Source organism: Dasypus novemcinctus, chromosome 28, assembly GCF_030445035.2.
Source record: "Dasypus novemcinctus isolate mDasNov1 chromosome 28, mDasNov1.1.hap2, whole genome shotgun sequence".
NCBI classification, from domain to species: Eukaryota; Metazoa; Chordata; class Mammalia; order Cingulata; family Dasypodidae; genus Dasypus; species Dasypus novemcinctus.
In genome coordinates this window covers 43342285-43357455 of record NC_080700.1, presented here as the reverse complement: position 1 = coordinate 43357455, position 15171 = coordinate 43342285, and the positions used below count along the sequence as shown (strand labels likewise).

The window sequence follows — 15171 nt, the reverse complement described above, 5'->3', positions numbered from 1 at the left end:
GTTAAAACAGGCAGTTAGTATGATTCATTTTTACAGAAGTTAAGTGTGCTGACCTCGCATGAAAATTTCCAGGGTAGGAAGAGCTCACACCTAGTCAATGTTTTATATTCATCTATAATTCAGCCTTACAGCTACAAAAATATGAAGAAATCGTAGTGATTTCTGTATGTGTTATTTTTCAGTGTTGATTCGTGAGGTGGTTGAAAAAAGACTGAGTATGTATGAACAAAATGTGGGCAGAGAGCCAGCTCGGAGCCCCGAGAACGGGTTCGATGGCCCTGGAGCAGTGGGAGATCCACTGGTGGACGGTGAATTCCAGGAGCAAGGCGCGTCCCAGACACAGAGGCCACCCGTAGACCGTGACTCCCTCCCAAGAACCAATGACAGAAGGTATATCGAAAGGCCATCCCAAGAACAGAGATTTATGGAAGAAGGCGGTTTCTCTGGGCTGGGTGAAAATACCAAAGAGAAGAAATCCGTGGGGAAAGAGGACCTGCTGCAGCAGATGGGCCCTGTGGGGCCCTGAAGCAGGCCGTCCGCCAGATCAGCAGCCCCAGGAGCAGGTAAGGGTCAGCGCGGCCACTCGGCTGTGCAGTCACGTTGTACTCAGCCAGCACGGCTCAGTGCCCGATGCACGAGGAAAATCACCAAGAAATCAGAAAACCAAGGAAAAGGAGGCAAATAGCTATTCAACTGACTTACTCAATCGAGAATACCCCAAGACTATATTGTAACCGAAATGGGAATTGGGTTTTATTGCTAGCTTCCCATTACCACTTTCTATAACTAGCAAATGTATTTTTCCTTAATCCTTCTAATGTTGTGGATTAGTTTTTTGAGTAAGTATATTTACTAGTAGACTCCAGTGCTGTCAACCATTGAGCTATTCTTCTCTATAGGAAAATGCTTTAAGTTACTCCATGAAAGAATACCTAGCTTTAGTGTTACTGAAAGCTGTAGTGGCCCGTCCTCTTTCCAAGGACCAAGAAATATGCCATTATTTATATAAAACAGATAGTTGCCACTTCCATCTTCAGTATTCAAGTATAGTATAGTACAAGGAATTCTGTGATTAGTAATGTGCTCACCTCTATGTTTTCACATTTCTTCTATAAAACAATTTCTGACAATGCCAATAAAGCAAAGGTCCCTCTTGGCCTTCAGACAGTTCTGCTCCCCTCCTCAGAGGTGTGTGCCTGCTCAGCCTTTCTCCAGGTATTTACTTGCTTGTACATTTGAACACCTAGATGTATATAGGTTGATTTTTATGTAAACAAAGTGCTTGTATATTTTTTTTTACCTAACTGTATTTCTCAGATCTTTCAACATTAGCATAAATGTCTCTCATTTTTTAAATGTAAAATTGTAAAATATGACTGTGCTGTAGTATAGGGAATGCACATTTAACTTTTTTATCTGATTCTGTTTGGAGAATTTACTTGCACTATTGAAAATTGCAGATGATTTTATCTCCAAAGTTATGTGAATTTTAAGCAATAACTGAAGTTTTCTGAGGCTATTGGTAGATATTGCCTTTTCCTCAGAATATTTTGTAGATATGTGAGCTGTCGTGATTTGAAATAACTTAAAATTATCAATCCACTTACCTTCATTTTTTCTGAGTTGTGGGCTGAATTGGATGTGCTCAAGTCCTAACCACCAGTACCTGTGAATGTGCAGGTGCAGCTGAGGAAGGTGAGGTCCTAGTGGATTGGGGTGTCCTGAGAAGAGGGAGATGGGAGGCAGACATGCAGGGACAGTGCCCAGTGACAGCAGAGGCAGCCGCCGGAGCTGTGCCTCTGCGAGCCAGGGGCGGTGGCAGCCACCAGAAGCTGGAAGCAGCAGGGGGCCCCTCGAGCCTCTGAGGGGGTGGGGACAGAGGGGACAGCTTGCTCTGCTTGCAGCCACCCAGCCTACGGGGCGTTGTTATGCAGCCATAGAAAATAAATACTGGTATAGGCTTATCCCCGTTTCCATTTGGGAAAAGACTTCCTCAATTTGTAGAAACATTTCTTTAGCATTGCCCATATATTGTATCATTACAGAGATTAAACCTCAGGCCCCCTTCTGAGGCAGGCCTGACAACGCTGATGTTCTCATTTCACAGCCAGTCGTTAGTTCTCTCTGTCAGCAAACATTAACTGAGCCCCTGCTCTGTGCCAGGCACCATGGAGGAGCCTGCAGGTAGACTTAAATAGAGCATACATGCCTTCTGTAGCTTAGCAGTGGAGCTAAATTAGTAAATGGAGTAAACAAAGAAGCCGAAGCTCAGAGATTTTAATGATTTGCCACAGGTGGCAAAACTAGTGAATAACAGGCCCAAACACTGGAACCCAAATCTTCTGACATCTAACCAAGCTTGAGTCCTTGTGAGGTACAGAGAATAACTCTAAATAAGATTATTGCATTAAAATTATTGTTAATTTAAAATATCTACAACCAAACTTTAAGAAGCCATGCAGAAGGGATTTGAGGTTGATAATCTTTTACAGCTTTAATCTTCCTTTACAATAATCCTGGCCATTAAACACTTTGCAGATGCTTTGCTAAAACATCCAGACCTGTACTCTCTAATGCTGTAAATTAATTCAATTTATTAAGATATATGGAAATCTGTAGACCTCATGTTGAAATTGGATAAGTTAACTGCCATTTTATTCCATCCTAGAGTGAAAGAAAATAATTAAGAGATTAGAGGATAGTCCCTGTAAGTAAACTAGAGAAATTGGGGTTATAATTATCTGGAGAAAAGAATATTAAATGGAAACTTTAATTCTTGAAATTTATGGATAATTTCTTCAAGCACATTGATAGTTTAGTTAGATGACTTTTTCTGTTTTTTATAAACCATGAATATAGCATAACTGAAAGATATGCATTAAAAGATACAATAATGGCTTTATGGGTTTATAAGCAAAGGATTTCATGGTGAATTATGAGGCAATATGTTTATGTTTAAACGAAGAAGATTTAACTATAAGCAACTTTGTAATGGGTTGGACACACAAAAATCTTCAGTTTATATTGACTTGGCCCACATTTGCTATTACTCTTCTCATGAGTTCTCTTCCTTTCTATTGTTCCATTATCACTGAGCTAACAGAAGCTGGATAATAAAGTGAATAACATATAATAAATTCATATTGTCATCCCCAGCACAAATTTCCGTACCACTAGTAGGTCAGAGAGGCAGAACACAGGCGGGGCGTGCTGCAGCCACGCTGGCTCCCGTTGAGCCGGGGGTCTGCAGTCCCTCAGCAGCAGCACAGACCCCAGACCAGAGCCCCTGGGCCGAGTCTCCCCACCCCCAAACCCCACCCCATCCCCCCACCCCCTCACCCCCCCCCGAGATGCCGCCTTCAGCAGGGATACGGCTGCTGGCCTTTCTCAGAGGTTTATTTTTTATTGGGAAAAAGAATGGTTTCTCAGTCTTGTGTTTGTCCTTAAAACATACGGGAGGGTGGGCAACCTGGGGAAGAAAAAATATTAGGAGCTTATAATTCCTTTTAAAGTCATAACTGGGGGGAAAATAGCATTTTGCATGCCATATTAAAATACAAAATAGTAATGGTAACCATTTCTTTAGTCCTAGAAACATTTCATTTTCTTATCGTACTGTTAGAACGTATCAACCATATTTGCCAAATATTTTTATCTGTAATTTTAGTTTTCATAGGCTTTACTTACTGTGGATCATTGATACATTCCTTTTTCTCTTATTTATAGATGAATCAGAGAAAGCATATACATGTGTATATGTGTATGTGTGTTCTTTTTTTTTTTTTTTTTTTTTTAAAGATTTATTTATTTATTTAATTCCCCCCCTCCCCTGGTTGTCTGTTCTTGGTGTCTATTTGGTGCGTCTTGTTTCTTTGTCCGCTTCTGTTGTCGTCAGCAGCACGGGAAGTGTGGGCAGCGCCATTCCTGGGCAGGCTGCTCTTTCTTTTCACGCTGGGCGGCTTTCCTCACGGGCACACTCCTTGCACGTGGGGCTCCCCCACGCGGGGGACACCCTTGCGTGGCACAGCACTCCTTGCGCGCATCAGCACTGCGCATGGCCAGCTCCACACGGGTCAAGGAAGCCCCGGGTTTGAACCGTGGACCTCCCATATGGTAGACGGGCGCCCTAACCACTGGGCCAAAGTCCGTTTCCCTAAAGTATCAGCTAGATGTTTAGTATCTCAGTGGGTCACTAATCTAAGAGGAGCGGGGAATCAAACTAGAGACCTTGCACATTCAAGGCTGAAACTCCTCCACTGAGCTAAACTTTCTTTCTGTGTGTTCTTATATATATATCTCATATATACTGTAGCTCAAATAGCCATTATCTCTGTCCTTTTTGAAAGTCAGTTTTGCTAGAATTCTTGGCTGGCTTTTTTCTTTTAGCATTTTAAATGCTAAAAGCTTTTAAAAGCTCTGGTTTCTGATGAGAAGCTAGCACTTAATCTTATGGAGGTTCCCTTGTACATGATGTCCTGCTTTTTTCGCTGCTTTCAGGATTCTCTGTCATTGGCATTTGGCAAACTCTTCAAGTTTATCCTCTTTGGAGATCATTGCGCATCTTGAATGCGTATTGCACCTCTTGTTTCCTAACCATAGTGCTTAATTCTAACCAGAACCAGCCTTCTCCAAGCTTGCTCACAGCCACAGACCTGAGTAAGAGATGGTGTCACAGTCATGTTAATGGGGTTGGATTAGTGTCTATAGTTTTTCCATTTGTGTTTCTGTGATATCAGCTTACAGAATTAAAATTCAGTGTATTGATAGTGTGTTTGATTTTTTGGTTTTTTTTTTCATAAACCATGAAAATAGCGTAACTGAAAGATATGAGGTAAAAGAAACAGTGGTAGCCTTAGAGATTTGTTTATAAGCAAAATAAATCAAGTATCTGAAGTGTTTGAAATTTAAGGATAAAAATATCTTAAAGATAAACTATCATTTAAACAATTTTAAATCCTTTTTAAAAATAGTTCAAAATAAAAATACAGGTTTTTTTTTTGTTTTATACGGTCATAGGTAAACATTTCTATTTGTGATCATTTAATTGTATATATTGTCTTCTAACATTTTAGTTTAGATAGATAACCATATTTACCACTGGGTGTCAGTAAAATCCCAAGGTAAAGTTAACTTGCTGTCAACTGTACACATAATTTAATGACTGTCATAAAAGGTCCACTAGACAAAGAGTTCAAAACATAGTGCACCCCTTGGAGACTCCACGCTCCCACCGAATAGTGCATCTTGCGGTAAGGTCATCTGCCAACAAAGAGACACAGAGAAGAGACAATGAGAGATGCAGCAGACCAAGGAGCTGAGGTGGCACAAAAGATTGAGCACCTCTTTCCCTCTCCAGGAGGTTCCAGGATCGGTTCCCAGTGCCATCTAAAGAGAAGACAAGTGGGCACAGAAGAGCACACAGAGAGCAGGCAGCAAGAGCAGAAGTACGAGGAGTTGGGGGAGAAATAAGTCTTTAAAAACAAAAAAGTTAATATAAAAAGGTCCTTAATTTAAAAATAGTAAAATTATGTTTAGTGCATTCTGGTAAAGACTGCTGGTGTGTATTGCTTTTTAGAAAAAAATTTAAAGGAGGGCAGAAAACTGTACAAGTTGGCTATCCACAATAATTCATTCTTCAGTCATCCTGGATAAAGTAGTAGTCTACTTTTCTGCCAAAAATATGGTAGTACAACATGCAGAATTGAAGCTACCTATAGGTAAACTAGTGTTGGCTCTGCCATGAAAAGGGAAGCATTGTCTTTTCTGTCTTTTGAGTTATTGCCCCTTAAAACATTTCTTTTTTCTTTTTTAAAGATTTATTTATTATTTTATGTTTCTCTCCCCTTCCCTCACACCCCCCCCCCCCCAGTTGTGTGCTCTCCGTGTCCATTCACTGTGTGTTCTTCTTTGTCCACTTGTATTCTTGTCAGTGGCACCAGGAATCTGTCTCTTTTTGTTGCATCATCTTGCTACATCAGCTCTCCGTGTGTGCGCCAGTCCTGGGCAGGCTGTGCTTTTTCACATGGGGCAGCTCTCCTTGCGGGGCGAGCTTCTTGCACATGGGGCACCCCTACGTGGGGGTGTCCCTGCGTGGCACGGCACTCCTTTCACGCAGCAGCTCTGCATGTGGGCCAGCTCACCACATGGGCCAGGAGGCCCTGGGTTTGAACCCTGGACGTCCCATGTGGTAGGCAGACGCCCTATCAGTTAAGCCAAATCTACTTCCCTCCTTAAAACATTTCTAAATCAGGGTATGGAATGCCATGAAATGATTACAGAAGTCAGACTTCTACTACCTAATGAGTAACCCACAACAAGCAGCTCCCCCTGCCCTTTTAAACAAAATGTCCATGAAAAAAGTGCAAACATTAACTCTTTTAACATTTTTCAAGTAGACTGAGTTTTCGCATATATTGTTTTCTACCTCAGGACTTGCGAATACATCTTAGTCATATAGGAAACAGTTAAATCAATTGTAAAAGTCCAAATATCAGAATAGGTTTTTTAAAATCCTCAATTTTTAAAAATTGCATTCAAGTTTTGAATAGAAGTGACAGAGCTACAAGACTGGCTTCTTTCCAAATCAGTGCTTCTTGCCACATGATTTCTAACCCATTCTACTGTTGGTTCACTGAGACTACACCAGCCAAATTTCTTCATTTCCGGTTGAAAGAATTTTGAGGGCCACCAAAATTCAGCAAGCAAATCACGTTCATGAGGTATGACAGGACACCTATCATGCCTAGATTCCAGATCCTAAAAATGACATGTTTTAAAGACCATACACTCACAGGACACAAAGAGACTTGAGAATTTATCTGATCTCTAAATTTGGAGCTCCAAATTTGATTCATTCCACAAAAACTCTTCACCGATCTGTGGCAAACTTAGAAAAATAAAGAAAATGTTATAAGTTTGTCCAACTTAAAGAACTGCTTTTTATTCCGAGATTCTATTTGGGGAGGAGGATGGTATAAGAAGGTCCTTTTTGGGAAGCAGACTTGGCCCAGTGGTCAAGGCGTCCGCCTACCACATGGGAGGTTCACGGTTCAAACCCCTGGCCTCCTTGACCCGTGTGGAGCTGGCCCATGCGCAGTGCTGATGTGTGTAAGGAGCGCCCTGCCACGCAGGGGTGTCCCCTGCATAGGGGATCCCCACGCGTAAGGAGTGCGCCCCATAAGGAGAGCCGCCCAGCGCAAAAGAAAGTGCAGCCTGCCCAGGAATGGCGCCACACACACGGAGAGCTGACACAGCAAGATGACGCAACAAAAAGAAACACAGATTCCTATGCTGCTGAACACAACAGAAGCGGACAAAGAAGAACACGCAGCAAATAGACACAGAGAACAGACAACTGGGATGGGGGAGGGATGGGGAGAGAAATAAATAAAAATAAATCTTAAAAAAAAAAGATCCTTTTTAAAATAAAGGTGATAAAAGTAGCTGTTTGGGATTCCCCACCCCCACCCCCTTACTTATTCATTCTTAAAACTGTTTCTGAAAGATTCTAGTCTATGGAATCCGGAGTCTAGGACTGCTGTCCATTTCTCTCACATCTTTTGTGTAGGGTCAAAATAATGCCTTATAATTTAATGTCATATAAAATAAAGCTAGAAAAATTACTTTTATTGGGGGTGAGAAGAAGGGTGGAAAACTACTTTCTAGTATATAACTTTTTAGATCCATAGATTTTAAATAATTTTAACTGCTTTTTATTATTCGATTGAGAAAATTTGGAAACTATTACAAATAATCCAAAAAAAGAAAAAGGTCAATAATTTCACCACAGAGATAATAAGAGTTATCAGTCATAATATTTTCTTCAAGTCTTTTTTCTATGTGTGTTCATATGTTTATAATTTCACAAAATTGATATGCTGAATATAGTTTTATTTTCAGCTTTTACCATTTAATCTATTTTGAATTTTCCCATGTTATTCAATATTCTTTACAAACAGTGCCTAAAACACCCTAATTTGTTTAATGATGTCCCATTGTTGGTCATCAAAGTTTTCCTAATTTTTTACTCTTCTAAAATTATGAATAACCTTCTTGATCATAAATAATTATTTCCATCTTTCCTTGGCATAGATTCTTACAAATCGGATTGCATTTGAACATTTTTACCTCTTGATACACACTGACGTTAACTGCTTTCCAAATGGAGTATACCAGTTTTTTACCCTCCCATGGATACTGGAATTTAGGTGTTTTATATATATGAATATAAGTATATATAAAATATATATATATAATTTTTTTTTGAGGTACCCAGGACCAGAATTGAACCTCGTATGTGGGAAGCTGGTGCTGAACCACTGAGCCATATTGGCTTCCCTCAGTTGGTTTTCTCATTGTTTTGCTTGTTTTGTTTTTTTGTTTTTAGGAAGCACCAGGAACCAAATCCAGAACCTCCCATGTGGGAGGCAGGCACTCAACCACTTGAGCCACATCAGTTGCCAGATATTATATTTTGTTCCATATTATAAATTATGTTTTGTGCTAAAGGATAAGTAGTAGGAATTTCTACCTCCAGTATTGACAGAATAAGATTTCCCATAGAACACAACTATAAAACCTGGACGTAATACAAAAAGCAACTCCCTGAACACACAGAAGACTGAACAGAAACAGGAAGATTCTGGTGGTGAGGAGCGCTCAGAGCTGGGGAGGAGGAGGACATCTGTACAGAGTGAGGACAAGTCAGAGCTGGGGAGGAGGAGGGCACCTGTACAGAGTGAGGACGAGTCAGAGCTGGGGAGGAGGAGGACACCTGTACAGAGTGAGGACGAGTCAGAGCTGGGAGGAGGACACCTGTACAGAGTGAGGACGCACTCAGAGCTGGGAGGAGGACACCTGTACAGAGTGAGGATGAGTCAGAGCTGGGAGGAGGACACCTGTACAGAGCGAGTTCCCTGTTTTAGTGGCTGTTATTCTGGGGCTAATGTAGTCCATGCAGTGTGTGTGGCCTCAGTGGGGGTGCAAATTGAAAACGATGGATTCTTTGGGGAAATTCCAAAACTGAAACTGGGGAATTTTGGTAGCTGGAGAGAGGGCAGGAGTCCTGGAAGTGAAAGAGCCAGAAAGAGGATCACCAGATCTGTCAACTCACATTTCTGAGTGACCCTTGAAACACAGAGCAACTCATCTGAAAATAACATTAACTCGGACCAGAGCTATTACCCAAAAAACAGAGTGTGCAATTTAAGCATAAGAAACAATAATCATCAGAAAAAATAATAGAATTTCAACATTCATAATGTACAGGATACAATGAAAAACTATAATAAAAGGAACCAAGAAAATGGAATACATTATCAAGAGAACAGAAAATCAACTGAGTGTCACACATAGATGTACTAGATATTGGAAGTAGCAGAAAAATTATTTTAAAGTAGCTATTAGAACCCTCTTCAATGAATTAAAACAAAATATGGTTTTAATGAGTGAAATGTTTTTCAGGAGAAAAAAATAATTTAAAAAAAACCAAGTGAAATGTAAAATGGAATAGTTTCTTAGAGAACTGTTAGATAATATCAAATGATCCAACATACATAAATTGGAATCTGAGAAGTGAGGAAAAAGTGAATGGGAAAGAAAAATATTTGAAGGAATAATGGCCCAAAAAATTCACTACTTTGATGAGAGACACATATTTACAGATATAAAATGAGCAATGACCATCAAGTAGAGCAAATAAGAAAAGGCCTAAACCAGGACACAGCACAATCAACCTGTTGAAAGCCAAAAATAAATTGTAAGTCTTGAAAACAGTGAGAAAAGATTGACACATTACATACAAAGGAACAATTATCTAATTAACAGATGATTTCAGATCAGAAACTATTGAGACCAGAAGAGAATGGACCAACATCTTTAAAGTATAAAAGAAATAACCTGAAATTCTGTATCCTCCAAGAATGAAAGTAAAATAAAAGACATTTTGAGATCAAAGAAAACTAAGAGAATTCATCAGCAGGAGTACCAGGAGATTTGCAACACACACACAAAATGCTAAAAATAATTCTTAGAAGGGAAATGATACCCAATGAAAACTTGATGCCAAATGAAAATGAAATGGGGTAATATCTGGAAATAAGCAGATGGTTTTCTCCTCTGCTTTTTTCCCTTTTAATTTCTTTAGAAGTCATGTAGCTGTTTAAAGCAGAATTTGTAAAAATGGCCCTTGATAATCCAAAGTTAAACATTTACTTACTTGGCAGTTTGTCAAGTACCTGTGTAGACAACACTGTGTGCTTACTGTATACCAGGCACCGTATCAAGCTTTTACATACCTCAAGGTAATTTATTCTCACAATAGTCCTTGGAGGTAAGAATCCTCATTTTACATTACAGGAAAGAGGTTGTGAGAACTTAGTTGACTTGCCCATGGTTGCTTTCCTTGTGTGCAGAGGAAGGACTGTCCAGTCCCAGTTCTCTCTGAGCCTGAAGCTCAGGCTCTCAGTTGCTTGTGCTCTCCTACCTCTGGAAGAACCACTCTATCTGGACTGTAAGGTTTGCAGCACGCCAGGAAATACCTCAAGTGCTTAAAGAGAGGTGCAGGCTAGAAGGGCCCGACACCTCATTAGGAGGAACGTCGGGTGCATTTCAGAGAATCAGAAGCAGGGAAACCCTTCGTGAAAACTGGTGTCATGAGACCTTAAACAATGGCTGGGTTTTGTATTGGCATTAGGGTAGTACTAAGCAAAATGTTTTAGAGTTGATAAACGGATAAGGCTTACACTAACTATCCACACTGGAAACTGGTATGAAATTGGTTAGGAAAAAAAAAAAATGGAGCCAAACTGGAAAGCCTTGGATGCAGGACTGAGGTATAGCCACATACAGCTTCTTTTCAAAAGCACTTTTCAAAACTCTAGACGCCTCACTAGGTGTAATTCTCTCCCCTTTCCTTCACACCCTCTTCCTAAAAACAGGGTCTGCCCTTGTGTCCCCATTCTTACTTCCTCCTCATTTCCGGTCCGTGACGATCTGGATTTTGTCTTCGCCACTCCCCTGCATGTCCTACTAATGTCCCCAGTGCCTTTCGAGTTCGCGTTCCCAAGTGCTGTCACTACACGCCACATAATCCACAGGCCTGAGCCTCCTGTCTGGAGCTCTTCTCAGCTCTCTGTCTTACTCATCTTCATGTGCTCTTCTTTTTCCCTTTCCCTGTCTCTTAAAAGCTAGTACTCTGTAAAGTTCTCTTCCTTCTCCTCTTTCACTCTGCATTACTGTCCCCCACGCCCAAGTAATCTCATCAGTGCCCATAACTCCAGCCCGCCTCTACTCCGATGATTCTCAACTCTGTATCTTCGGCAGAGGCCTCAGGCCTGAGCTCCACCACCGTGTATGGAACCATCTCTGGGCAGCTCTGTCAAGCATTGTGAAGAGTCTGATAAAACCCTACCTCCAAGTTAGCCAGCCAGCGTTCCCTGGGTGCTGGGTAAAAGTGCAGGCTTGGGTCGGAGCTGACGGGCGGTGTAGGGTACACTGGCGGTGGGCAGGATCTCAGAGCCCCTGTTCCCACAAGCCAGCACGAGGGCCCGATGACACGTGACCCTGGATGGGTCACCTTGGAGCGCCGCCCCGTGCCCAGGGAGCTCACGGATTTCGGTGTGTGTGCTGAGTGTGCTTGCCCTTTGCTCCAGATGGAGACACTATCGTTTTATTCAAAGATTGTCCACTACACAAACAGGCTGAAACAAAGGGCAGTCATCGCCTTGTCTCAAGACAGGCAGAAACTCAAGGACACATGGAGAGTTGTTTATAAGAATTGTTTATTCTCCCACCAGCATCTTAAATTCAATGTATAGTTAAACCAGATTCTTCATCATCTTCTGAAGTTGTTCCTCTTTCTGTGTTAACTACATTGGAATAATGGCGCTACCATTGATTTCCTTCCTTCTATAAATTGGTATAGATTAAATGCTGAAAAACTACTTAGAAAATCAGTCCCAAAATCTCAGTAAAAATTTCTCTCTCACGCAAAGCTCCGTTGAGATGTTCCCTGGAGGGCAACTCTGCTGAGCAGCTCCCTTCCAGACAGTAAATCAAGTGTCCAGCGGCCCCGTCTCAGCCTGGCGAAGTCCTGCCCGGCAGCCACTCGGCTCGGCCGGGTCCCCTCCCTCGTCACTTCCTCTAGACACTGCCTGCCTGCCTCCAGGCTGGCCTCGCTCTCCCTGCTGCTGCAGCGAGTCATCAAAAATGCAATCCGCCGCGTCCCTTCCCCAAAGAGCCCTCCTTGTCTTGCCTTGATGCAGAGCAGGAAGTCCAGTCTCCCTGTGGACCGCCAAGGCCCTCAATGGGCCGCGTCCTTCCTCTCTCCAGGCTCGTCGCTCGAGCTCATTGTTGGAGCCAAAGGGACCTGCCTTCAGCTTCCAGACTGACTCTCATGCTGCCCTCCTCCTGGACCTGCTATTCCCCTGCGCCTCGCAGGCCCCCAGCTGCCTACTTAGCACACGTCTCACCCCTCAATACCCAGCTGCGGCCTTCGGGAGGTTTCCGGTGTCCCGGCAGCACGCGCGCTGGGCCCCGGAGAGTCCTCCCTGGAGGACAGCGTAGACAGGAGCGGCCGTCGGTTCAGTCTCCCGTCCCCATCAGCACAGGCAGGCAAGCAGGGCTGCGGCGCTGCGCAGTCCCGTGCAGCCCCCATCAGCTCTCCCTGGGGGACGTGGGTCCTCCGGGCACGTGGGACTGAGACCCACATCGTAGCTGGAGCTGGAGCTCAGTGCCGCTGTGGCTTCCAGCACCTGCGCCCTCCACCACGGCTGGCATCTCCACCTGAGCGGCTCGGCTGCAGCCAGTGTCCACGGGGCAGGTTTCAGGTCCCAGCGGGTTCTGTCCCCAGGAGGCCAAGTCCCCCTCTCAAGGGCCAATCTGCAGAGGCCAAGCCCTGGCCAAGTTGGCCCTGGCCTTCCCTGCAGCCCCCTGAATTCAAAGGCTGCCCCACTTCCTGCTCCAGCAGCAGCCCACACCATGTCAACCCTAAGGGCAAAGGGCCAGCGTCCCGGAGGCCGTGTCCCCAGACCATGGGCCACTGGGCTCTGGAGCCCGCCCAGGAGAGGGGTCTTGGGCCAGGGCTGGCATCAGGGCTTGCCGACTGTCCACCGCTTCACCGCCATGAAACCCTAACAATCTTTTAACAAGGGACCCCACATTTTCATTTTCCCTAGGCCCTGAGAGCTAAGCAGCCAGTCCTGTCCAGCACGTATCAGTCACCATTTATCCGCCCGTTTCTATGAGCTACTTGGAGAAAAAGATGTGTTTTGTTTTTGAATTCCCAGTATTCATATAGCGAGATCAAAAAATGTTTGCTGAACGAGTAAACTGTGGAAGGATTAGCCAGATAACGTTGACGTCTGTTTGGTTTAGGCTTTAACCAAGCAACTGCTTCAAGCCCACGTGACTTAACTGTTTCTCTTATTTTTCTAACCTCTTGAGTTGCTGGTGCCCATGATTATGAGTCACTTCATGGCACGCGTCATATTTTTAGCTTATGAACAATGGCTGCCCCAATGACCAAGTCTTTGTTTACTTTTTTCGGAGAGTTAGGGATATTTTGTCTCAGTCAAGCTGCCATGGCTTTCTCCTGACGTTGTAGGTTTTCCTAAACTTCTAGTGTTCAGTTACGTGTGTAAATAAGATACGTTATTTAGATCTATTATTAACATCACCTAAAAAACTGCTTCTGAAACTGTGTTTTTCCTCTTAAGTTAACCAGCACCTCATCTCTGTTAATTACCTCGTTGGAGCAAAGCTGAGTTACTCGGTGCTTTAAAGGGAACCTGTGCGCCTGGCCTGGTTTCCCCTGTCCCCTGTGCACAGTCGTGTGGCAGGACGTTAACACGGGACTCGGCTCTCAGAGGGCGGCAAAGGCTGATGGGCGGCAGGGGTGGCCAGGCAGCCCTGCTGGGACCCGGAGGAGCCCCTGGCCGCGGGCTGTACAGGCGGCGGGGGGCTCGGCCAGCCCCCGCCACAGCCACCCTGAGGGCCAAGGGGCAGGAGGGGCCGGCCGATGGGCGGCGAGGCCAGCTGGGGAGTCACTGGTGCGCTGCGCAGCATTCAGGCTGGAGAGGGGCTTCGGGAACTCGTCCTGTGTCCCCTGAAGTTTGATTGCCGTTTACTGCGAAATTTAAACATGTTGGAGTATTACCAAACGCCGAACGGTGGACTGACAGCCCGCGGTGAAAGCAAATGCGCTCGGCCTGCCCTCGGACAGGGCGGTGCTGCTCGGGGTCCCCGGGCTTCCCAGCTGCCCCGGGTTCCCGCGGCCACGCCAGCAGGCCCCGAGAGAGGGTCAGGGCTCTTCTCAGCGTCCCTGTGGGCCGTTGCTGAGAGCTGTCAGCTCCCTTACATCTGGAAGGGGCCGGAAGAGACTGTCCGGCGTGGGGTCAGGCACCCCGAAGGCCCCCCGCCCTCTGCACCCCTTTTCACGTGCTGAGAGGAGGACACGACAGAAGCTGGAAGCACAGGGCAGGGGTCTTCCAATGCCCTGCTGGCATCCCAGCCGCTGTTAAGACTCGTGGTTCCTCAGGAAACATGGAGCCTGCAGGGGACGAAGCCCGGGCTCGGCTCGGCCCGGCCCCCAGGTGGGGGGACAGCAGGCTCCCCCAGCCTCCAGCCGCCCAGGGCAGCCACCCAGAAAGCAGCCCAGCCAGGAGCCCAGCAGCGCATTCCCCCCGGGTGGGAAGGGCAAGGAGGTGGTGCCGCGACTCCTGGCTCTGGACATGGCCTGGCCGAGGCGCACGAGCAAGGTCACGGCAAAGCCGGAGGACACGGCACAGCAAGAGGCCAGGCCGGGCCTGCGGAGCTGCCGCCGCTGCGGGAGGAAGGAGGCCAGGGAGCCCGGGGGCCCCTGCCGGAGCGCGGCCAGAGCATGCAACACCCAGAAACCTGTCAAAATGCTTTTAAAAAGTACAGCCCGAAGCAAGCGTGGATTTGCACAAGGCACCAAGTGGGACCGCGCAGGCCGCCCCGGTTAGGGGAGGAGGCCGCTGCAGCCAGCTCCCGTACCGCTCTCCGCCCGGGGAGAAGGGCTCGGGGTTCGCGGCTGCCCTCTGAGGTAACCCCAAAGGCAAGAGAGCCAAGGCCTTAGAGCCGCCACCTGGGGGGCCCTGGCAACAGACCGCAGCTGCACTGCCTCGTGGGAGCCCCTCTCCCTCGGGTCAG

At 45.3% G+C, this 15171-nt stretch overlaps 1 protein-coding gene across 1 annotated transcript in view; it reads left to right on the top strand.

Annotated features, from left to right (window-relative positions):
* Positions 1-15171, top strand: part of RSPH3 (radial spoke head 3) — a 57784-nt gene that overhangs the window by 22255 nt on the left and 20358 nt on the right. The window contains exon 8 of the mRNA XM_004461154.4: positions 183-563. Within this exon, the coding sequence (XP_004461211.1) occupies positions 183-526 (344 nt within the window). The 3' untranslated portion in view covers positions 527-563. The remainder of the gene's footprint in view (positions 1-182; positions 564-15171) is intronic.